Source organism: Chiloscyllium plagiosum, unplaced genomic scaffold, assembly GCF_037043375.1.
Source record: "Chiloscyllium plagiosum isolate Xiang-an unplaced genomic scaffold, Cpla_swu_hap1 HiC_scaffold_34, whole genome shotgun sequence".
NCBI classification, from domain to species: Eukaryota; Metazoa; Chordata; class Chondrichthyes; order Orectolobiformes; family Hemiscylliidae; genus Chiloscyllium; species Chiloscyllium plagiosum.
In genome coordinates this window covers 46,913,820-46,938,674 of record NW_028270172.1, presented here as the reverse complement: position 1 = coordinate 46,938,674, position 24,855 = coordinate 46,913,820, and the positions used below count along the sequence as shown (strand labels likewise).

General features: G+C 40.7%; 1 protein-coding gene across 1 annotated transcript; it reads right to left on the bottom strand.

The window, feature by feature from the left end:
* Positions 1 to 7,139: 7,139 nt before the first annotated feature.
* Positions 7,140 to 16,285, bottom strand: mylipa (myosin regulatory light chain interacting protein a). Its single transcript, XM_043719071.2, has 7 exons — positions 15,991 to 16,285; positions 15,165 to 15,355; positions 10,846 to 11,031; positions 10,281 to 10,478; positions 9,840 to 10,004; positions 8,576 to 8,993; positions 7,140 to 8,380 (listed from the first exon to the last, which is right to left on the bottom strand). The coding sequence occupies exons 1-7, from the start codon at positions 16,075 to 16,077 to the stop codon at positions 8,291 to 8,293; spliced, it is 1,335 nt and encodes a 444-aa protein (XP_043575006.1). The 5' UTR covers positions 16,078 to 16,285; the 3' UTR covers positions 7,140 to 8,290.
* Between the last annotated feature and the right edge of the window lie 8,570 nt (positions 16,286 to 24,855).

Below are 24,855 nucleotides of genomic sequence, written 5' to 3'. Positions count from 1 at the left end.
AAAGAGAGGAGGGGAGTGGTGTTTTTGATAAGGGGTAACATTATTGCTGTACATAGGGAAGGTATTCCTGAGAATGCATCCAGGGAAGTTAATTGGGTGGAACAGAGAAATAAGAAAGAGATGATCACCTTTTTGGGATTGTATTATAGATCTCGCAAAGTCAGCAGGAAATTGAGAAACAAATTTGTAAAGGAGTTCAGTTATCTGTAAGAATAATAGGGTGGTTACGGTAGGGGATTTTAATTTCCAAAATATAGACTGGGACAGCCATAGTGTTAAGGGTTTAGATGGAGAGGAATTTAAGTTTGTACACGAAAATGTTCTGATTCAGTAAGTGGATGTACCCACTAGAAAAGTTGCAAAACCTGACCACCTCTTGGAAAATAAGAGGGGGCAGGTGACTGAGGTGTCAAGGGGGGAGGGGGAGCACTTTTGGGGTCAGCGACTATAATTCTATTAGCTTTAAAATAAGTGATGGAAGAGGATAGACTGGATATGAAAGTTTAAGTTCTAAATTGGAGGAAGGCCAAATTCAACGGTGTTAGGCAAGAGCTTTCAAAATTTGATTGGGGACAAATGTTTGCAGGTAAGGCTGAAAAAAAATGGGAAGCCTTCAAAAATGAGAAATGAGTCCAGAAATATATTCGTTAGTGGTAGGTGTAGGGAATGCTGAATGACTAAAGAAATTGACATCCTAGTTAAGAAAAAGGAAGCATGTCAGGTATAGACAGCAGAGCTTGAGTGAATCCCTAGAAGATTAGAAAGGCAGGAGGAGTATATTTGAGGAAATCAGGAAGGTAAACGGGGACATGAGATAGCTTTGGTAAATAGGGTTAAGGAGAATTCAAAGACATCTTATAAATACATTAGGAACAAAAGGGTAACTAGGGAGAGAATGAGGAGATCAGTAAGGCAGCCTATGCATGGAGCTGCAGGAGATGGCCAGCGGCAGGGGGGGCATTGTGAGATACTAAATGAGTATCTTGCATCAGTGTTTACTCAGGGGAGAATAGGGCAGGATCAGCAAGGTTAGCTAATGTGGTGCTACTATTTGAGAAAAGGTGGTAAGAAAAAGCCAGAGAACTATAGACTGGTGAGCCTGACATCAGCAGTGGGCAAGTTGTTGAAAGTAAATCCTGTCCCTCAGGCTTGCATGTGTTTGGAAAAGCAGGGACTGATTAGGGATAGTCAACATGCCTTTGTGCATGGGAAATCACACCTCAACCTGGATTGTTACTACTTCCAAAAAAAAACTCAATGGAGGATTGATGAGGGCAGAGCAGTGGAAGTGATCTGGATTACACCTCTTCCCACCCTACCTCTTGCAAAAATGCCATCCCGTATTCCCAATTCCTCCGCCTCCGCCGGATCTGCTCCCAGGAGGACCAGTTCCACCAGAGAACACACCAGATGGCCTCCTTCTCTAGAGACCGCAATTTCCCTTCCCACATGGTTAAAGATGCCCTCCAACGCATCTCGTCTACACCCCACCCCTCCAACCGTAACAAGGACAGAACGCCCCTGGTGCTCACCTTCCACCCTACCAACCTTCGCATAAACCAAATCATCCGCCGACATTTCCGCCACCTCCAAACAGACCCCACCACCAGGGATATATTTCCCTCCCCACCCCTTTCCGCCTTCCGCAAAGACCGTTCCCTCCGTGACTACCTGGTCAGGTCCACGCCCCCCTACAACCCACCCTCCCACTTCCCCCTGCCACCGCAGGAACTGTAAAACCTGTGCCCACACCTCCTCCCTCACCTCTATCCAAGGCCCTAAAGGAGCCTTCCACATCCATCAAAGTTTTATTTGCACATCCACTAATATCATTTATTGTATCTGTTGCTCCCGCTGCAGTCTCCTCTACATTGGGGAGACTGGACGCTTCCTAGCAGAGCGCTTTAGGGAACATCTCCGGGACACCCGCACCAATCAACCACACCGCCCCATGGCCCAACATTTCAACTCCCCCTCTGCCAAGGACATGGAGGTCCTGGGCCTCCTTCACCGCCGCTCCCTCACCACCAGACGCCTGGAGGAAGAACGCCTCATCTTCCGCCTCGGAACACTTCAACCCCAGGGCTTAAATGTGGACTTCAACAGTTTCCTCATTTCCCCTTCCCCCACCTCACCCTCGTTCTGAACTTCCAGCTCAGCACTGTCCCCATGACTTGTCCGGACTTGTCCTACCTGCCTATCTCCTTTTCTACCTATCCACTCCACCCTCTCCTCCCTGACCTATCACCTTCATCCCCTCCCCCACTCACCCATTGTACTCTATGCTACTTTCTCCCCACCCCCACCCTCCTCTAGCTTATCTCTCCACGCTTCAGGCTCTCTGCCTTTATTCCTTGTGAAGGGCTTTTGCCCGAAACGTCGATTTCGAAGCTTTTCGGATGCTGCCTGAACTGCTGTGCTCTTCCAGCACCACTGATCCAGAATCTGGTTTCCAGCATCTGCAGTCATTGTTTTTAACTATATGGAATTCAGTAAGGGGTTTGACAAGGTTCCTCTTGGTTGACTGGTTAGCAAGGTCTCATTGAATACAGGGAGAACTAGCTGTTTGGATACAGAACTGGTTCAAAAACAAAAGAAAGTGGAAGATAGAGGTGGAGAGTTGCCTTTCAGACTGGAGGCCTGTGACCAGTGTGTGCCACAGGGACTGGTGCTGAGTCCACTGCTTTTTGTCATTTATATAAATGATTTAAGTGGAAACAGTAGTTAGTAAGTTTGCACATGACACCAAAATTGGAGGTGTGGTGGACAGCAAAGGAGGTTTCTTCCGATTACAACAGGATCTTCATTTGGATGGGCCAATGCTCTGAGTGGCAGATGGGGTTTAAATTTTATAAATGTGAGATGCTATATTTTGGAAAGGCAAATCAGAGCATGAGTTATACACTTAGTGGGAAGGTTCTTGGGAGTGTTGTTGAGCAAAGATATCAGAGTTCAGGTGCATAGTTCATTGGATGTGGAATCGCAGGTAGATAGGATAGTGAAAGTGGTATTTGGTACGTTTTCCTTTATTAGTCAGAGCATTGAGTATAACAGGAGTTGGGAGGTCATGTTGCGGCTGTACAAGACATTGGTTAGGCCACTTTTGGATTATTGTGTGCAATTCTGGTCTCCTTCCTCTCAGATGTTGTGAAACTTGAAAGGGTTCAGAAAAGATTTACAAGGATGTTGGCATGCTTGGAGGATTTGAGCTATAGGGAGAGGCTGAACGGCTGGGGCTGCTTTCCCTGGAGCAGAGGTAGCTGAGGGGTGACCTTATAGAGGTTTATTTAAAAAAGAGGGGCATGGATAGGATAATCAGACGAGGTCATTTTCCTGGGATGGGGGACAAGTCCAGAACCAGAGGGCATATTTTTAGGGCGAGGAGAAAATTATTTTAAAAAAGACATTAGCAGCAATATTTTTATGCAAATGAGCTGCCAGAGAAATTAGTGTGGGTACAATTACAACATTTCATAAAAGGCACCTGGATGGGTATATGAATAGGAAGGGTTTGGATGGATAAGGGCCAAGTTCTGGCAAATGGGACTAGACAAGGTTAGGATATCTGGTCAGCATAAGCTAGTTGGACCGAAGGGTCCGGTTCCATAAGGTACATCTCTATGACTCTATTCAGCCTCTCCCTATATCTCAAACCCTCCAATCTTGGCTACATCCTTTTAAATCTTTTTTGAAACCTTTCAAATTTCACATCATTCCTGGGGGGGGGGGAGAAAGCAGAATTGCACACAATATTCCAAAAAGTGCCCTAACTAATTACCTGTACAGCAGCAACATGATCTCCTAATTCCTACACAATGCTCTGACCAATAAAAGGAAAGCATACCAAAAACCTTCACTTTGATTTATCTGCAACTCCACTTAAGGAACCTGTACTCCAAGGTCTTTGTTCATGAGATCTTAATGCTACAGTATGAAAAATATATAAAAATATAATAGATTTGATTTTACAAAAGTTAGAAGTGTGAAACACTGTCAGCAGTAGGGATCATTAATACCTTAAAATGATTAAGGCAAGGAGTGTAAAAGAAAAATCCAAAATTCTGGTAAAGGTAAAACCTTCCCTTGGTTTGTGTCAGCAGCACTTTATATTAGATTCCCTAGAGTGTGGGAACAGGCCATTTTGCCCAACAAGTCCACACTGACCCTCCAAAAGAGAAACCCACCCAGATCCATTTCTGATTAATGCACCTAACACGATTGGTAATTTAGCATGGCCAATTCACCTGACCTGCACATCTTTGGCTTGTGGGAGGAAACCCATGCATACACTGGGAAACTGTCGTATGGAGTTTGCACACACAGTCTCCGGAAGCTGGAATTGAACCCAGTTCTCTGGTGCGGAGGCTGAAGTACTAACCATTGAGCCACCCACTTTACTTGAAGGTTTAAAGTCTCCCAAAAACTGGGTATAACTAGAAGTTAGGCCAAAGCAAATAATTAAGGTGGGGGGGGGGGGGGGGGGGAAGAGAAAGAAATGTTCTAGACATATTTATTGCTCAAGCAAGAAGCTGTCAAGTCATTTATCACACTGATGGCTACATGCACAAATTTGCTGCTACATTTCTTATGTTTGTAATTACACTTTAAAAGCACTTTACAGCCATTGAAATTTTTCTTTTGAAGTCAAAAGATTTTAAAAGTGGCTTTCTTAATCTCCCATTGAGGAAAGACGACTGGTGGTAGCAGTCCAACACAACCAGTGTTTCTATCTTACGTGCAACATTGTAGATATGGTCAAATTTGGGAGTCTGGTTGCTTTCAAATTTGCAGCTATTAAATTCCTGAAAACAGTATTACTAATAGTCCACTGGTCCAATATCAATATCCAACTAGTCAAATTCAGTGTCAATATTCCATTGCTGGCATTATTACCAAACACTGCACACACCATTACCTGGACCTTATTCACCAGATACCAGTACCCATGTTCTGAAACAGTTTTCAGTACTCTAGTCATAGAGGTATACAGAATGGAACCAGGCTCTTTTGGTCCAACACAGCTATGCTAACAGGTTTCCTAAACTAGTCCCATTTGTGTTCAGCCCATATCCCTCCAAACCTTTCCTAGCCACGTACCTGTCTAAAGTGTCTTAAAGTGTTATAATTGTACCAATTTCTACACCTCCACCATATACACCTGTGTGAAACGGTTCCTTTTAAATTCCTCGTCACCTTAAGCCTATGCCCTCTAATTTTGGAATACCCTACCCTCAAAAGACCTCCTCAGCTATTCACCAGGATTTTGAAAATCTCTAAAATGGTAATCCCTCAGCCTCAAACTCCAGGGAGGCAAGTCCCAGCCTATCCAGGCTCTCAAACCCCCCAATCTTTTCAGTTTTTAAAAACCCTTTCCAGTTTGATAACATCTTTCCTATAGCAGGGAAAGAAGAAATTGTGCACAGAACTCCAAATGTGGTCTTACGTGCTTTATACAGCTGTAACATGTCCTAACCCCTGGCTTCTCCTTGCAGCCTCTCTCAATGGCACAATGTTAGCCACCCTCCAGTCTTCTGGCACTTCACTCATGACTATGATACTAATATCTCTAGCAGGCACTTTTCTACCTACCCACAATAGCTTGGGATACATTTGATCAGGTCCCAGGGATTTGTTTACCTTTTATCTTTTAAAAGCCTCCAGCACCTCTACAAATGTCTGCTCTTAGACATCACTATTTCTAGTTTCCACATCTTTTTCTGTAGTAAAACACTGCCATTAGATAGTCATTTACTGTCTCACCCATCTCCTGTGCTTCTACACAAAGACAACCTTGATCTTTAAAAAGGAGCCTTATTCTCTCCCAGTTACTATTTTGCCCTTAATACATTTTAATGGTAGCAGATAAGAGCTTCCTTTTTTGCCCTCTTGATTTTCCACTTGTGTATTCCTATACCCACTATTACTATTCAAGGGGGTCACTTGATCTTAACTGCCTATACTTAACATGCCTTTTTTCTTGACTAGAACCTCTATCTCATTATCCTGTATTCCCTATTCCTACCAGCCTCTAACAGGAAGATGCTGGCCCTGAACTTCCACTATCTGGCTTTTAAAGCCAGACATCCCTTACTTTTAAAAAGTAATACTCCCCACTTCCCTCCCCCAAAAAACTTTTGAAAGTTCCATCTAATTACATCAAAACTGGCCTTGCACCAACTTAGAACTTCAACATTGTGGATCAGGCCAATTACATTTCCACAACTATAATTTCTATTAGTTTTAAAATAGTCACTAGCCCATCACTTGCCTTACCTTATTTCCCTTAAAATTCCTCCAATCCAAGCCCTTAACACAGTGGCAATCCCAGTCTGTTTGGAAAGTTAAAATTCCCTACTGTTAGAACTCAATTATTCTTACATCTGTGATCATGTATTTACTCTTCAATTTCTCACTGAAAGTTAGGGGCCTATAGTACAAAGTGATCACCCCCTTATTTCCTAGTTCTACCATCTGCCTCACTGGAAGATCCTTCAGGAATATCCTCAAGTATTGCTGTAATGTTTTCCTTAATTAAAAAAGGGCCATTCAGGGTCTGTACCTGGAACATTGAGCTGCCAGTCAGTCCAGTCCCTGCCTTTGCCATTTTTCTCTAATAGAGATGATATCCCAGTTTCCTGTATTCTTAACTCATCTGCCTTTCTACTCTGCTTAATTCAATCATTTCCTGCTATGTTCTTGCCTGCCTTGTCAATTTAACTTGCTTCCTAACTTCTGTAAGAGCCTCAACTTTTTGCCTACTTTACTGTAATAATTTGATTATGTGATAACGTGTGCAATAATCCACCTCCACCATTCTCCTGGCATGATTCAACCAGCACAAGCTTTACTAAAAGCATCAGGCTTTTCTGTTTCCAACACCATTCCATGAATGTATTTTCCTTTTTAGGAGAATTCACTTGTCTTTGAGAACTACCAATGATCATCAAATTCAAGAATTTTTTTGAAGGAATAATTAGAACAAAATAATTGAAGAGTGCATTGGCATTATTTGCAGGAAGCAGAAATCACTTTTGCCAAAACTCACCTGGGTCTGTATTCATCCAGTTATAGCTCAATGTGTTCCATAAAAGAGAAGCATTAAAAATGGTTCTACAAAATGAAACCTTGAACCTGAAGCATTTCAATCAATACAAAAGTTTTATTGACATTTTTAAAAAGGAATATAAAAAAGTCAGTTAAATCTAGCTTAGGCAATTTTCTTGAAATGGAAATAAACCTAAATTTATACAAAGTGAAAAAATAGATATCCCTTTGAACAAGAGGCTATGCACTAACATGACAATCAACAATATATATTTTTTTAAAGTCTGATAAACATCTGTGCAAAGAACCTGATCTGTACAGAAACAGATGGAATCTAATCATTGCTGCTACATTAAGGCAACCCTATGAATAATACATTTTGGAAATTCTTAATAAAGTGACACTGTAGTTTATTCCTAGCCTCAAAAGCAGCCAGAATTGCGCGCGCACACAAAAACGAGAAAGGTGTTCTTCTAGCAAGTCTTTGCATCTGAAAGATACTACTGACCATGCACTTCAGGGTGGAAATTTTCACAAACTAAACCTGGTTTTTGAAATGACAACTCCTTGTAGTTTTACTTTAGCAGTTTCATCATGTCTTGGGGCAGGGTTAAAGGAGTGGATAGGAGAAGTACTACTGGATTTGCATATTGCAGAATTGAAAGTATTTCTACTGTGGACAAATGTTTAAAATTTAAAAACAGGTTTAATATTTTCCACCCTGCAGAGTGTTTGGGATGAATAAAGCTATTACACACCGCAAATAATTCTGCTCAATAGCACCAACGCTGTTAAATTGTGGTGGCATTTACATGTGAAGTTTCAAATAAAGGTTAAAAAAAGAGCTTATTTTTAAAAAGCATGTCAAAACAAAGTTCTAACACTATGGATGAATAATCAAAGTTGATAATATTCAGTTAAAGATTGCTGAGGCAGTGTCATTACTCCATTACAAGCTTCTGGAAGAAAATGCACAAAATTTTCTTGTCAACTGATCAGAGCTTAGCAATTAGCTTTAAAAAAATGTTGCCCAGCCTTTAATACCATCTATGGCAGATGTTTGTTCAAGAATCTTCAAATGTTTTGGAACAGTCCTGCCAAAACATTCCATAATCCACAGAACAGAAAAGGGAGCCAGAACAAGCAGCTGTATTTGCATTGGACCAGACATTGAGTGCTTTCTACTTTCTTCTGTAGTGTTGCTCACTGAAAAATCATCCAGTCAGACCTGCTGACCCATAATTGTTCAAATTACAGTGAGGTTGAGGAGACTGGCACAAGTGGGCAAGAATACTTGCTGAATGTGATCAATGTTAGATCGACAAACTGGACAGGCCTAGGTTAAAAAGAAAAAAATGGTTACAAGTAAAATGGTGCAATTTTCAATTACTTCAAGGCCAATTTTAAAAAAACTTTTCATGTACTTAATTTTTAACTTGCTAAATTATGCACAAAACTAAAGAGAAGCTTCCCTATAAAAAGGTTGGCTCAGATGTCAGTATGTTGTTGGAATGGTATAACAAAATCTTACCTGTAGCTGATTAGCACAAGAGCCACAGCAAACCATGTGCCCACAGGGGCAGAAGGCAGTATTAATCTCCTCAGCACAACAGACCATGCATAATAATGCTTCTTTAAGTTTGCGAATCTTTTCCTGAAGCACTTGACTTTGCTGGCAGCTCTCCCCCTCACAAGTGTTACAGTTCAATTCATGTTCTGAAGATTTAAGTGGAGAGTTCTGACCATCTTGATTGTGTGGAACAAAGTCAACAATGCCAGCATGATACAATGTTCTTCGTGTATGATCATACACCTCCTTGGATGTGCGTTTGATATCAAAGACATATTTCTTACCCAGATTGATATTTTCATTGAGAAACAAAGAAGCAAGGTGGCCCTTGAAGTCTCTACTGTATTGCATCATGACAGCATTGGTCACAGTATCACACCTGAAGAGAATATTAATTCAGTCAAGCTCCAAAATGATAATTTTTAAAAAACAATATTCTAGAAACAAGTACATTGCATTGTGTTCCAAATATCTCAAGTTTTAAAACAGCAGAAGGCTTTAAGAGCAAAAAACTGCATTGGTCTATTGGGAGCTGGAAATGTGTTGCTGGAAAAGCACAGCAGGTCAGACAGCATCCAGGGAACAGGAGAATCAGGAAGGGCTTATGCCAGAAACGTCGATTCTCCTGTTCCCTGGATGCTGTCTGACCTGCTGTGCTTTTCCAGCAACACATTTCCAGCTCTGATCTCCAGCATCTGCAGACCTCACTTTCTCCTTGGTCTATTGGGAGCCCTGCTTCAAAAAACATTTTAAATGGGATGGGATGTGGGGCATTGGTGACGAGGGCAATATTTATTGATCACCCCCAATCACTGAGGTGGGGGTAATGGTTAGCCACCTTTGAACTGTTGTAGTATTTCTATAATAAATGTTTTGCTGTAACCAAGTTGTTTACTTGCCCATTTCAAAGGGATGAATATTACATTACAAAAAAGTCTGTAGACTTACACATAGAAGACTTTTCTCTGCCATCCCCCCAAAAAACCCAAGAAAAACAGTCAATACAAAAACCGGAGAAGTTTTAAAAAGACCACTGAACTTCAAATGAGGGTATTCCACAAGAGGTGTACATTTCTTAATAGGACTCAAATTTTTCAACTTCCATGATGAGCATCAACAAAAAAAGGTAGAAATAAAAAGCTACATCCAGGCTTGGAATGACTACAGCTCTTAGTTAAAATGAAAGTCTACAGAAACGAAAACCAAAACCGCAGTAATAGCACACCTGTAGAAAGCATGGGTTTCAGTTATCGCACGATAAAGGGCACTTGCTGCTCTGGTGCTGATCAGCTTCAATATTAGGACTATGCTGCTACCAGACTCCCTTGTGATTGTAAGGTAAACATTTTTTGCAGATTGGGTAGCCATCTGGATAATAGGATATGAAATCCTGTCAGGGAAAAATCAGAGCATTAAAAAGGGCAAGTTGAAATCAAAAGGCAATTTCAGTTACATGTCCTCAAATCATTGTTAACAGTCAACAGCACAGGAAGAAGAAAAATGGAACAGGACTAAGCTACACCTGAAAAATGCTCTTAGTTTAGCCATTATTATAACAGACCATAAAAGTCTACCTTAAAAAGGATTACACAATTTATGAAGTTGCATATGCACAAAACCTTTACTGACAATGGGAAGGAGTTAAAATTTTAAAAAGTTAGCTAACCTGTTAATTAGGTTCAAGTTCTCTTTGCAGACAGATATGCCATCAGGGCCTACTCCAATCATCAACTTCTGCCCATCGCCATCCTTCACCGAATGCCATTCCACACCATAGTGTTCCAGTTTACATGCAATCTGCAGAAGCCGGTACTCAGCTCTACATTGACTCATTCCTTCCAGTTCCTTGTGTTTTGCAACAATACTATTGAAACAAAAGTAGTGCTCACATTACTCCAAAGGTTATGGGAAGAAAGAAAAAAGGACAAAGGGAAGTCATTGCTCTCTTACAAAGCACACTCTGAAAAAGACAAGAACACTCAACTTCATCTACCTATTCCTTCCCAAAAATAGAAAATTTTGAGTGCAGATGAGCTTCGTGGCAAGTTCTTTAAAGTGATTTATGACTTTACAAAAAAGGAAAATACACAGGCTCAGAATTTGAAATTACAAGCTTGAATTGGAGAGAGGATTTGTTAATTCTCAGAAAAGGATCAGCTTCTCCAAAAACAAAAAAAGGTGTTCGAATAAACAGAAAGGCGGCTGAATGCAACTTTATCCAGTTGACTCACCTGTTCAAAATGGTAGTATTCAATTCATTCGCACAGAGGTCTTCATAAGAATACTTGGCAGTGTTTTGATTATAGTCTCCAAATTCTACTTGCGCTAGAAGTGCACTCAAGTCCAGAGCCTGTTCTGGTGAACAGAGTAGGCGCCCATTTAGAAGATCATCCTGGACATGCAGAAAAAACTGATGCCTAGAGTTTGAGGGACGATTAAAAAAAGTGATTTGAAGTCATTACATAGAGATTAAGAGAATGTTTATACAGTAAAAATTCTTTAAAATTTTGGCACTGGTGGGAAAACAATCCAGGTGTAATTTGTTAATGATACATTTTAGTAATGTTTGTTTAGAGATAACAGGAGACCAACAATTAGTATCATCACATTGGAAGTCAGCTGAACTTATCAGCTAAGAAAGGAGTTTTGATTTTAAAAAAGTCAAAAACAGCTTTCAGTACATTACATTAAGTATTGCCTACTGAAATTTTAGCCAAAGTTATACTAATGTCCAATATTTCTATGTCCAATATTCAGTAATTAACCAACATTGGGTAGGCCAAAAAAAACCATTAGATTTAAATTTGTCTGTTGTAAATCAAAATCTCCAAGTTAATTTGTTTTTCCATACTTTACAAGTTCAAATTTCCCACTTTTTTTTTTATAAGGGAAGACCACAGTAATGACTTCCTTAGGAGTAAAATGTACTCCTGGAAAATGCAGTGGAATGGCTTCCAAAATTATAGGGCTGATCCCTCAAGGTCTGTTCAGATAAATAAGGAAGTTTTGCTGCTCCATAAATTTCAGAAATAGATAAGGCTGGTCAATTTCAAATCCAAGCAATTTCCAATGAAATACATCCTTTTGATGCACATCCCACTAAATCACCATGAATACAAAACATTCATTTATGCACTACATTAAAAGGTTACCATACAGGCTTCAAATTATGTCAGTTATGATATTCAGAGTGGTAGATGGTGTTTGGCACAGTCAAACTCTTCTGAAGAAACGGGTCAGGAATTTACCTTGCTAAGCAAGGTAAGAAACAAAACAAAACTAGCTCCATTATACCCAAACTTTGTATTCAAAGTGGAATAGGTCATTCCAATTTCAGTAACAGTGGGCAATCTGCACACACTACTTTGAAGCGCAATAGAGGATAGTAAAATGAATGGCGCACTGTCAAATGCTAGACATGAAAAACTGCCAGGGAAGGCAGTGTGTGAAGGGCACAGCTGCACAAAGCAAAATTAAAGGGAGAAATGAGTCCATGTAAATTGGGAGAAGGAAGAGAGTGAAGGGAAACAAAAACAGTCAGATGTTATAAGAGATTAAAAAAAAGGGGAAAGAGCATGAGCAGAAGGCTATTTAGTCTAGCCTCTGGAAAAATATGGCCATAAAATTAACTTGGGCACCAAGTTCCTTCACAAATACCATAAGAACCCCAAAACCAATAACAAATGTTTAAAGATCAACAATACATGTGCAAAAGTTGGTTATTACCTCATTTAGCTAAAGGCATTAGTACTTCCAGAACACCATATTTGCAAAAGGTTACTCTCGGTCAAATGTTAAGTGTAAACAGAAGGTTACTAAAGGGCAAGCATGTTTCAAAGGAAACAGTTTCAATATCACAAAAGTACCACAGTCTCAACTGTACTAAGTTACTTAATATTAACTATTGTTAATTCAATAGCAAACATTGAATTACATGACTAGCTAGAAAATACCATAGAACACATTTAAAAAAAGGATTGTTTTATCCCCACAGGTTAAAGATTGTATTTTTGAAAAATGCAAAAAATTCTGATATCCAGCAAATAACCAAGTTCAGCAAATAACCGAGTTCAGCAGGCTAATAAATTTCAATACTGAATAAAAACCACTGATTAATTCTTAGCAATGCCCTGCTTTCTGAAGTGTAATTTTAAACATCAATATCTCAACAGAATCCTAAATCAGACCATTACTACAAAACCCAATGTAAAGGACATTATAGAATGGTACCTCCTCGATAATAAATGCACTTTTTTCAGCATGGATTCAGGAACAGAGCCAGTTATTGTCAATTCTCCAACAGCTGCCAAACAGTTGAAAGCCAGATCAAACAGTGAACCCTAGAGTCTTATGCCAGAAAAAAGTTTGTCTACAGTTGCTCACTCATTTTGTGCAAGATGACAATTTGTGTTATACAAAATAACTGAAAGTTCCAGGATTCCTTCAGGCTCAGAATTTTAAGATATACAAAGTTTTGATTTGTTTATTGTAATGCGCTTTGGGGCAGTGAATTCCATTTGCTTTGAGTAACTATACCTTGTAATTTTTAAAACTGGACTGGATACAGCCACTGATCAGGCTGCTTGCCAATGACAAACTAAAATTTGAACTGGACATCTAAAACCAATTTGGATTTCAACAACATTTGCACTCATTTCTGTCCAATATTTCTTCAATTAACTAAGTTCTAGAATAAGTCAGGCACCTGAACAATTTCAAGTTCCTACTGAAAGATGGCAAAATCTAGATGGACAAGTTGCATGATCTCTACTTCAACATTAATACATTGTGAATATTCACTGATCAACAAATCACATTTTAAGAACAGGACAAAATTAAATCAAACAAATCTGTCCACAAACACAGATCAACCAGACACTTTAGTTGGCAGCTATGGCTCAGGTGAATAGATCTCGTCCGAGACTCAGAACATTCTGAACTCAAAAGTTAAATACATCAATCAAGTATGTAGATGTTAAAGACTTCCACCATTATTACAAAGCTCTTTAATGCCCTTGCTAATATTTAGTTCAGACCAAATAGATCTTTCAACATATAGCTGTTTGTGGAATGATCAAAAGTCATGAAAAGGTGTTATATAAATACAAGCTTCTTGGCTATGCTAGGGGTTGAACAAAAAAAACTTAGTCAATGCACCAATGAGACATTAAGCTGACCTGCCAGAGCATAAGATACAATTCAACCAAAACAAAAAATTGTCTGCTTGATCTGGACAACTCAAATGAAGTGAGCTGCTCCCACCATATCTAATAGATCCTCTGACAAGTGGCTAATTCAACAGCAAAAGGTTAGAGGCCAGATAACAGATTTCCAGTTTGTCTCGGAGAAAAACAAAAAGTTGCCTGCAGCAGACTGTATTCAATCACCCTGCAATTTTAAGTCCCGAAACTAGCCAAAACAGAAGCTAAATCACAAAAGTAGCGATTTTCTAGCTGCATTGTGGCCAAGCATCAGTACTGTTGATAACTTTACTCAGAAAGCAAATGGTCAGCAGTCAGAGGTAACAATCAGTCAATGCATTCAAATGTTTTTGTTTTACCTTTTGATAGATCTGAATTTTGACTATTGTTAAAAAACTTATTGGTGGAAGAGGTGACATTTAAACAGTTTAGATTTGGATCAAGTAAAAACTACATTAAAAACATAGCTAAACAACAGAACCATGGATACATAATGCCAAAAGTTCATACAAACTTAGTGGTATGCTTCTCTCAATACAACAGAGAACATTTAGTGGAGCTTGTACTGGGGAATGGTGGGGCAGAGAGTAGAACCACACACTCCTATCAAAACCAATAACAGAACTGTCCTCCCACATACCCCAATTCATCTTGAAGCTAAACATGAAAGCGTGCATTTTTCTATGTTAAATTATACCGTCAATTCAGTGAAACCAGAGCCATGCGTGGGTCAAAAAAGTCATTCATACAAGCTTAAGAAATAGACACCCATTCTATCTGGTTTAAGTTCTTGTGTTATCACTATACAAAGCGCACTTTGGGAAAGCTATTTCAAAGTTTCACTCGCTTACCATTATCTTAAAAAGGAATTAAACAATTTTAAAATCATTTTTGAAAACTTGCAGTACAATTCATTCCTGAAGAGTCTCTTTCAGAGCATTTTTCTGGAACGGCAAATATTAGAATTTGATATTTACCTCAATTAATTAACAAAATCTCAAGTGTAAATAAAAACAAGCAAAATTACGAATATTACATCCTGACGCATTTCGGTTCAGCTTAACTGAAGAGTTAAATGTTATGAGTCTGGAACGCTAGAACCCAGTAGCGCCTGGCTGCAGTTAAAGCGCTAGTTTCTGCTACAATGACCTGTAATAACACTGCAACGGCGAGGTTACTATCGGTCATCTGGAAGTACAAACTAACAGAAAAAAAAAACTTAATGATTCCTTGCTAAAGTCGATACAACCAGACTTAGAGACCACACGCGAAACGCAAAAAGAGGTTAAATATCAGAATTTTATTTAAAACAACAAGAACTCGAATTTGCTTTTTTTTAAAAAACACACCTAGTTTGCTCCTGAAGTAAAAGATGAGGCTCCACAAAAAATTTGACTTTGAGTTTGAATCTGTAAGGAGGCATCCCTTCGATCTGTTGGGAGATTCTGTTCCTCAGGTTCAGCCACAGAGTCTCCCCCTTGTTGGCGGAATACTGCAGACCCAAATAGTCATCCTCTATAATGCCGAGCCTGTGGCAGACCTGGGCAAGAGCAAGCAGAGAGACCACCTTACACTATTAACTAGAAAAGAGAGGGAGGGAATGACTGAACTACCCCAACGTCAAAAAATACCCAGACCAACCTTCCCCATCTCCCAGAATTTAAAAAAAAAAACACGAAATGCAAAAAGAAAAGACCCAAAAATAAAGCGACAAATTCCCTCCTCCCCAACGGGAGGAGCATGAAGCCGAACAAACAACAAAAGCACAATCCATTAACGAGAAAGTTAGTAAATACGGGGAACACGGGCAGATTTAACACAATACAAATAGCTATAAAACTGATCAATTCGAGTGGGCAGCTCGGACAAACACCGGGAAGCGTCTGCACCAAGCTCCAGGCGGAGGTTTCGGTGTTTTCATCGGCGACAGGTCGAAGGGGAAGCTCAGGAAAGGGGGGAGTCCAGGCCACAAAGACAACCCTTTCGGCAGAGGGGAAGGGCCCCGGGGGTCAGTGTGGACTCGGTGGGCCGAAGGGGATGTTTCCCCACTGTAGGGAATCTAACCTAACGGGCGGGCAGAATTGGATGGGCAGAGTGGCCCGCCGCTGCTCTGACGGCCCCGGGATTGGGGGGGGGGGGGGTGAGTGCGGAGCGGCGCCCGCTGCGGGGCCTCACCTGGTTCAGGCAGTCCTCGCCGTTCGCTTTGGGGTCGACCTCCACCTCCATCACCACCGAGTCGGGCCTGGTCACGTAGCACAGCATGGCGATGGCGACGGCTGCCTGGGGACCCCGGGCACTCACCCTCACCCTCGCGGTACAGCGGCGGGCGGCACCAACCCTCCCTCAGACCGACATCGAGGCTCAGGCGGGGTTCGCCGGCCTCGGCCGCTCGTCCTCGCCCCGGCACCGGGCCCACAGTGCGAGCAGGGGCCCCCTCCCTGGCCTGGCCTAGTCCGATCCGGCTGCTCTCGCTGAGCCCGCTCCCCGGGTTCTGGACGCCCCGCTCCAGCTTCTTTCCACAAATACCCGGCCTGACGTCAGGCTCACACCGGAAAACCAATCGCAGTGAAGCCTTTCGCTGCTCCCTGACCAATAGGAAAACACCTCAATCCCAGACACAAACAGAAAGTGAGTGGATCCACTCCCTCCGAATGAGATCACCGCAGATCGAGGTGGGATCTATCATTGCCGGAGGGAGGTGACCTTATAGATTACATTAGATTAGATTACATTACATTACAGTGTGGAAACAGGCCCTTCGGCCCAACAAGTCCACACCGACCCGCCGAAGCGCAACCCACCCATACCCCTACATTTACCCCTTACCTAACACTACGGGCAATTTAGCATGGCCAATTCACCTGACCCTGCACATCTTTGGATTGTGGGAGGAAACCGGAGCACACGGAGGAAACCCACGCAGACACGGGGAGAACGTGCAAACTCCACACAGTCAGTCGCCTGAGGCGGGAATTGAACCCAGGTCTCTGGTGCTGTGAGGCAGCAGTGCTAACCACTGTGCCACCGTAAAATCATCAGCGGTACAGATACGGTGAATGACAGCTGTCTTTTCCCCCAGGGCGGGGGATTTCAACACTAAGGGGCATAGTTTTTAAGGTGGGAGGAGAAAGATTTTAAAAATGATATGAGGGTCATTTCATTTCAGTGGATTGTTTGTGGGATACATTTCCAAAGAAAGTGGTGGACGCAGATACAATTACAACATTTAAGTTTTTTTTTTCTGTCTCTAACCGTTTCAGTGGAATATCTAATCTATGAAATCAGTCAAGACAGTGAGTGGCTTTGAAGGAAACTTGCAGGTGGTGATCCCATGTATATGCTGTCCTAGTCAGTCTAAATGAAAGGCAGAAGTCAAATGACAACAGGTTAGAGTCCATTAGGTGTGTTTGAAGTCACACGTTTTAGAAGCACTGCTCCTTCATCAGGAGAAGACTTATGACTTTGTCCACCCCAGTCCAACACCAGCACCTCCACATCATAAATGAAAGTAGTCCTTGGAGTTGGAAGGAACTGTCTTTGCTGCATTTCATAGATATTACACAATGCTACCACCGAGCATCAGTAGTGGACAGAGAGTACATCATAGAAACATATAGCACAGAAACAGTTCAACCAGTCCATGCTGAACATAATCCTAAACTAAACCAGTCCAACCTGCCTGTGCTTGGCCCATAGCCCTCTTAACATTTCTTATTCACTTGCTTATACAAATGTCTTTTAAATATTGTAATTGTACCTGCATTCACCTCTTCCTTTGGAAATTTATTCCACACACAAAATAACTGAAAAGAAATGACCATCATATCATTTTTTAAGTCTTTCTCCCTCCACCTTAAAAATATGCCCCTTAGTCTTGAAATCCTCCACCCTAGGGAAAAGACACCTATCATTCACTTATCTATAACTCTCATGATTTTATAGACCTCTATAAGGTCACCCCTCAACCCCCTATGGTCCTTTGAAAAAAAGACCCAGGTTGTCCAGCCTCTCCTTTTACAACTACAATGTTTAAAAGGCACCTGGATGGGTACATGAATAGGAAGGATTTAAGAGGGATATGGGCCAAATGCTGGCAAATGGGACGGATATCTGGTCAGTATGGATAAGTTGGACCAAAGGGTCTGTTTCCATGTGTATGACTTTCCTAAATGTCAAACATCCTATTTTCCTGATGAGCTTGTTTAAATTCAGTCAACAGCAGGAACAAATCTCCCTGCACAGATGTAATCCCTAGTCCCATTAAGGTGTAATACGTCTAGATTGTACAGGTCCCATCTGCTCCAGATCAGTCACAATTCTTCAGAAATCTCACTTACATCAGTTCACCAGTCACACAATCAATTGATTAGTCCTTCTATTTTCATGCTTACTAGCATGTGGCACTGTGGATATTACTGCTTTTGATTAGGTTAGATTCCGTACAGTGTGGAAACAGGCTATTTGGCCCAACTAGTCCACACCGACCCTACAAAGAGTAACCCACCCAGACCCATTTCCCTCTGACTAATGCAGCTAACACACTGGTCAATTTAACATGGCCAATTCACCTAACCTGCACATTTTGGACAGTGGGAGAAAACTGGAGCACCCGGAGGAAACCCACACAGACACGGGGAGAATGTACAAACTCCACGCAGACAGTTGCCCGAAGTTGGAATCGAACCCAGGTCCCTAGTGCTGTGAGGCAGCAGTGCTAATCGCTGAGCCACTGTGCCACCCTTTTGAGGTCCTGCTTTATAAATTCCTCCCTAATTCCCTGAATCATGGTCATAGAGATTTACAGTATAGAAAATGGTCTTTTGGCCCATCACATCTGTGCTGGTTGAAAATAACCACCTAACAATTCTAATCCAGTTTTACAGCACGTGGTCATAGCCTTGTATACCTTGGCATCACAAGTGCCCACCTAAATACTTACTAAATGTTAGGAGGGTTTCTGCCTGTACCACCCTTACAGGCAGAGATTTTCAGATTCCCACCACCTGCCGGGTGAAAAAGCTTTTCCTCACATCTCCTCTAAACCTTCTGGCCCTTACCTCAAATCCATGCCCCTTGGTCATTAATCCCTGCATCAAGGGGAAAAGTTTCTTCCTGTCTATCTATGCCAATCATTATTTATATATCCGAATCACGTCCCCTTTCAATCTCCTCTGCTCTAAGGAAACAACCCCAGTCTATCTAATCTCTTCAAAACTGAATTCTCCAGCTCAGGCAGCATAGTGGTAAGTCTTCTCTCCAGTGCAATCACATCCCTCCTATAATGTGAATTCCAGAACTGCACACAATACTATGACCTAACCAATGTTTTATACAGTTCCAGCATAACCTCCCTGCTCTTAAATTCTGTGCTGCAGCTAATAAAGACAAGTATCCCATATGCCTTCTTAACCAATTTATCCACCTATCTTGATACCTTAAAGGACCATTTTACGTGCACACCAAGGTCCCTTTGATTTTTTATGCTTACCCCTTTCAGGACCTCATCCCTCTCCCTACATATGTAATTGATTGCAATGACTTCTGGCTAAATTCTCTCTGCCAGAAAGATTCCATGAAGCTTCTCCATAACATATTTGACCCTGGCACTAGGGAAGTTACACATTATCCTGGAGTCACAATTCATGTTGCAGAAACACCTGTCTGATTCTCTGACTATGGAATCCTCTGTATCTATTGCTACATTGTTGTCTTCCATTCTTCTTCATTCTTCCCTATACATATGAGCATTCCATGATGCCATGAACTGCACTCAAGCTGTACTTCCCTCAGGAACGATCACCCTCACCAGTATGAGCTGACTATGAAAACTTAACAAGCTATTTCTGAGTGAAAGAGAGAATAAAGTCCACAGACTTAAATACAAACTAAGTAGCCAACTTTCACTTTGAAGGTTAGAAATACTGCCCAATGCTCTCCAAACAGTTGCACTTCCTGCATTGATGACATCACATTTCCATTGATCTCAGTATTCTCAATTTCTCTTCCCTGAATTCCCACTTTGATCCCAAAATGTCTGTTTCTTTCCAGTGAAGACTCCCCCACACTGACCAAAAGCTACTTGTTAGCTCCTACGATAGTAATGAGTTTCCTTTTCAGCAAAATTCACTCCATGTTGTTTTCTTTAGTTAATGCATCTTCCTGAGACTATTAAACAAACAGCTAAATGAGCTTACTTACTAGTTAACATATATTCCTTAGAATGATATCTTCAACAGCCTTGTAGAATGTTTTCTTCTAACACTTCAACAGACTTCTGCTCCTGGAACTTTTCTCTTTGACTTCTAAGCCACTTAGGACTTCTTTTCAGCCCACACTGATTGGAGGCTGTTAATAACAGTACCTCTACTATTAGGCATCTCTTTTCTTTGAATAAACTTGTACATGGCCAGACATCTGGATTGTTCTAATTGTGTTCCAGACTCCTACTTATAGGCAACAGCTTCTTTTATCTTTTTTTTCTAAGGCACTGAACTGTTTGCCACAAAAGGTTAAATACCTAATTAAAATGCATAAAAAGGAAACAAATCTCTAAATACTGTGTCACCACTTACAGAGTACATCTAAAATTAAACTAAAAGCCATGTAGGAGCAAATTACTGCAGATGCTGGAACCTGTACTGAAAACAACAAACACTAGAGATCACAGCGGGTCAGACAGCATCCCTGGAGAGAGAACAAGCTAATATTTCGAGTCTGAAGAGTCATCTAGACACAAAACATTAGATTGCTTTCTCTCCATGGATGCTGTCTGACCCATTGTGAGCTTCAGCATTGTTGTTTTCAACTGAAAACCATGTCTTCCCGTTGTTAACATATATATTAAAAAAATCACCTTCAGAGCTTTATGATACTACAGTAAATGACAATACATCTTTAAACAGACAGTAAAGAATGTAATGGGAAAAATTATCAAATGTCATCAAGAAAACATTTTAAAAGTTTGATTTTTAAGGATACTGTTAAAAACCTGTTTAAAATATTTGCATTTCGAGTAAATTGTTTTGTGAAATAATAGCAGTAACCTGCATTAAATGAACTAAAGCAGTTAAAATATGCTCCCAGGAGCACAGCTTCACTGAAAAATCTTGTAATCTAAATGTCTTTGTTTGGAGTATAGGAGTCAATGCAGGACCCCTACATCATTTGATTTCCTTGACTCTGAAAGCTTCCAGCTATAATGTTGTAGGTGATCTGCTCAGAGACATTTATCATTGATGTGAGAGAACTCACTAAGCTTTGGGCTAAGGGATGACTTTTCTGACCATTCTTCCCTCTGTGTGAAAACCATTTGGCCACTCAGCAATATTTTTCCAGTGTAGTATGGATGACATTGTAAACTTATTGGGATCACTGCACGAATCCATCTTGATTTAATTCATGACAAAGGAGATCAACTTTATTTGCACAAGAACCCCATCATTTCTCCTGCCAATTTTTGTACTTTGTTTTGGCTCCTTTACATTACTTCACTTGCCTTAACATCCAAACTGGTGGAGCGGAATCCCAGGCAATGGGTCAGAGACGGGCTTAAGACTTGACCATCTGAGCTGAGTTTCCATACAGACAGGCTCTCCTAGGAACACTGTTTGGTTGAGTTTACACAACAGTGCCTAAGGAAAAGGGTAACTTTTATGATAGAGTACTCCTGACACATAGGATAGTGTGACGGAATAATATTTTGAATTTTACCATGAAGTTTAGCCTGTTCCCTTTGTGATCTGCACGATAATTTTATTTTACAAATCAGGAATGCTAACATGCATACCTAAATTCCTATCAGCCTTGCAAGATCAGTTGGGCAGAGAAACGGCAGATAGAATTCATTTGGAGAAATTAGGTACTGCATTTGGGAGGCCTAACAAATCAAGGGATTACACTGTGAATGATAGGACCCTGGACAGTACTGACGATCAGAGGGACCTTGGTGTGCATGTCTGCAGGTCTCTGAAAATTGCAGGACAAGTAAATAAGGAGGCATTTGGAACACTTGCCTTTATCATTCAAGGCATAGAATACAACAGCAGGGTGGTTATGCTGGAACTTTATAAAATACTAGTTAGGCCATAACTGGAGTACTGATTGTAGCTCCAGCCATGTCATAGGAAGCTGCAGGGGAGATTTGCCAAGATCCCAGCTGGCCAGGCATACTGAACTATAAAGAAAAGTTGGATTGGCTGGGGCTGTTTTCCTTAAAGTAACAGCAGTTGGAAAGGGACTTGACAGTTGATTATGAGGGCCATAGATACAATAGATTGAGGGCAGTTTTTCCATTAGTCAAGGTGTTTAGGTTTAAGGCAAATGGAGAAAACGAAAAGGAGAGTTGATGAGAAACTGTTTCATCCCGAGAGGGTGGTGGTAATGTGGAAGAGTCTGCCTGAAAGATTGTTTAAGTCAGAAACTTGTGTGACATTTAACTAGTATTTAGAAATGCAGTTGCATTGCTACAGCTGGCAAGGTTACAGAGCTAAAAGCTGGAAAATGAGATTAATGCAGTCAAATCTTTGTTGACTGATACAAGCACAGTGGGCCAGGTGGCCTCTTTCTGCATTTTAAACTGTGTATGAGTCTGAGATTGAATGTTTCACTTCCGCATTCTAATAGTGTTTTAGCCGGACTAAATGTCAGGAAGGCAAGCTTTTGGTCTTATCAGAAATAACAGAATAACACCTGAAGGTAAATCGAATGTCAAACTGAATTCAAGATTCAATTGCGAGGATACAGAAAAGATTCAATCACAGTAAGGTCTTACTAATTCTCATGAAATTAAACCTATGACTCTTAATATTATGAAGCATTACTTTCGAGCAGCTCTTCCTCACTAGTTTATTTGATGAATTAATTAAAATTGGTTGTAGTTTTGATTGCCAAAAAATCATTCAAGCCAATCATTTAATTCATTAAAAATTCTTGTTTCAAATCGCTCATGTCAATACAGTTGGGTTATTTACAATTGTTAAAGATGATTCGTAGGGTCTGTTTAAAAAAAACGTTCTGGCTCAGAGACAAGATGCTAGCACTGCATTATGATATCTCCTACTTTAGCAATATCTAAACAAACAATCAGGAGTCAACTAATTGGCCCCTGAAGCCTGATCAGTCATTTAGCAAGATCAAGGCAGAGTTATGGCCTAATTCCATAGATTTCTATTGTCCATTATTCTTCAACACCTTTGGTTAACAAAAATGTATCAATCAGAGAATAAAATTAAACTGTTGATCTCGCATCAATCACTATTTATGGAAACTAATTCCTACCTGGTACTACCCTTTGTTAAACCATCATAGAATGATATAGTCATTATACTCAGAAGGCAGCCACAATTCCTAACTTCACTCTTGAAGGGCTTATGCCTGAAACATCCATTCTCCTGCTCCTTGGATGCTGCCTGACCTGCTGTGCTTTTCCAGCGCCACACTTTTTTATTCACTCTTGAAAGGTCTGGCTGTAATTTTTAAATTATGTATCCTAATCCTAGATCATAAAGCACAGAAAAAAATCTTTTGCTCTTCCATCTGTTCCCTGAGTACCCCGAAAACACTAATCAAATAGTTTCTAAAGTCCATGGAATATAATTCTAGTTTGTGCATTTTCTTTTACCTCAAGTCAACTTCTCTAGTCTAGATATTATTTTCATAAATTTATGTTGTATTCCCTACAAGGTAGATCAATATATCCTCCCCAAGATGTGGTGACCAGAACACTTTCAGGTATGGTCTAACCAGGGTTTGATATAACTGAAAAATGTCTTCTGGATGTAAAAGTCATCATTTCATTCACTTTTGTCTTATTACTTGCTGTATCTGTTCATGTTATTTTCAGTGATCTATGTACCCAGATCCCAAGTCTCTTTGGACCTCTTGTTTATGGTTGTATATTTTTTTCAGAAAAGTACCCAGTTACATCAATCTTGGTGAATCATCCAGTGGCCTTTTAAATAATTCCCTTCAGTCAATCTTCCAAACATAATCAAACGGACTTCCTGTAGCAAGGTGACCTCTGGAGATTCCTTGGCATTTGAGTCCCCAAAACTCTTGCTTCTTTGAACAAGGATTCTGTTCTTACCAGCCCTCTGCTTGATGATTAACCCAAAAGCAATCTTTTTCTTCTGCCTGACAAAGCAGCTCCTGCTTTTGATCTTTTCTCCTCTTCCATTCTAACTGGCTCAGAGAGCCTGAACAGCAACAAAGAGATGTTTTTTTCTTTAAAATTTATACCTGACTGGTGGTGAGTTTAACCTGAGGGCCATCACACCTCAGATGAGCATTGGGGTTCAGAAGGTGGGACCTTCCTGGTAACATCAACCAGTACAGGAACCTAACCTGTGCTCTTGGTGTTACTCTGCGTCTCAAATTAGCCATCCAGTCAGCAGCACTATTAGAGGTGTCATTATTCAAAAAACATGTTTTTTTGACATTTTGACAAACTGCCATTCTGGTTGTTTCTCTGGTCTCCAGCATCTGCAGTCCTCACTTTCTCCTAGACAGGGTATGTACAGGATGTTTGTTCCCAATGACTGGGGAAGTCAGAACAAGGGGTCACAGTCTAAGGTTATGGGTAGGCCATTTAGAAATGAGTTGAAGAGAAATTTCTGCACTTTGAGAGTGGAGTACCTGCAATTCTCTGCCACCGAAAGTGGTTGAAGCCAAAACATTATATATTTTCAAGAAGGAGAGAGTTCTTAAGGCTAAAGGGATCAAAGAGTAGGGGGAGAAAACAGGTACAGGGTACTGAGTTAGAGGAGCAGGAGAATCGACGTTTCGGGCATAAGCCCTTCTTCCTGCTCCTCGGATGCTGCCTGTCCTGCTGTGTTTTTCCAGCACCACAATTTTTAACCATACCCTGTCTAGTCCTGTTTGAAATTTATAGATTTGAATAAGAACTGTCCCCCCTTCCCACCACATTTCTTCTGAACTCTAGTGAATATTGGCCCATCTGCTTAGTTTCCCTTCACACATCAATCCTTCTGGAATCACTCTGGTATCTTACAATCGCAGAATTCCTATAGTGCAGATAGAGGC

Bases quoted from the DNA above. Each gene is read 5' to 3' on its own strand.
- mylipa (XM_043719071.2), bottom strand. From the start codon at position 16,077: ATGCTGTGCTACGTGACCAGGCCCGACTCGGTGGTGATGGAGGTGGAG. The intron at 10,479-10,845 runs GTGAGTCAACTG...TTGTTTCAATAG, and splicing joins AATACTACCATTTTGAACAG to TATTGTTGCAAAACACAAGG. The intron at 8,994-9,839 runs GTGTGCTATTAC...TATTCTCTTCAG, and splicing joins GAAACCCATGCTTTCTACAG to GTGTGATACTGTGACCAATG.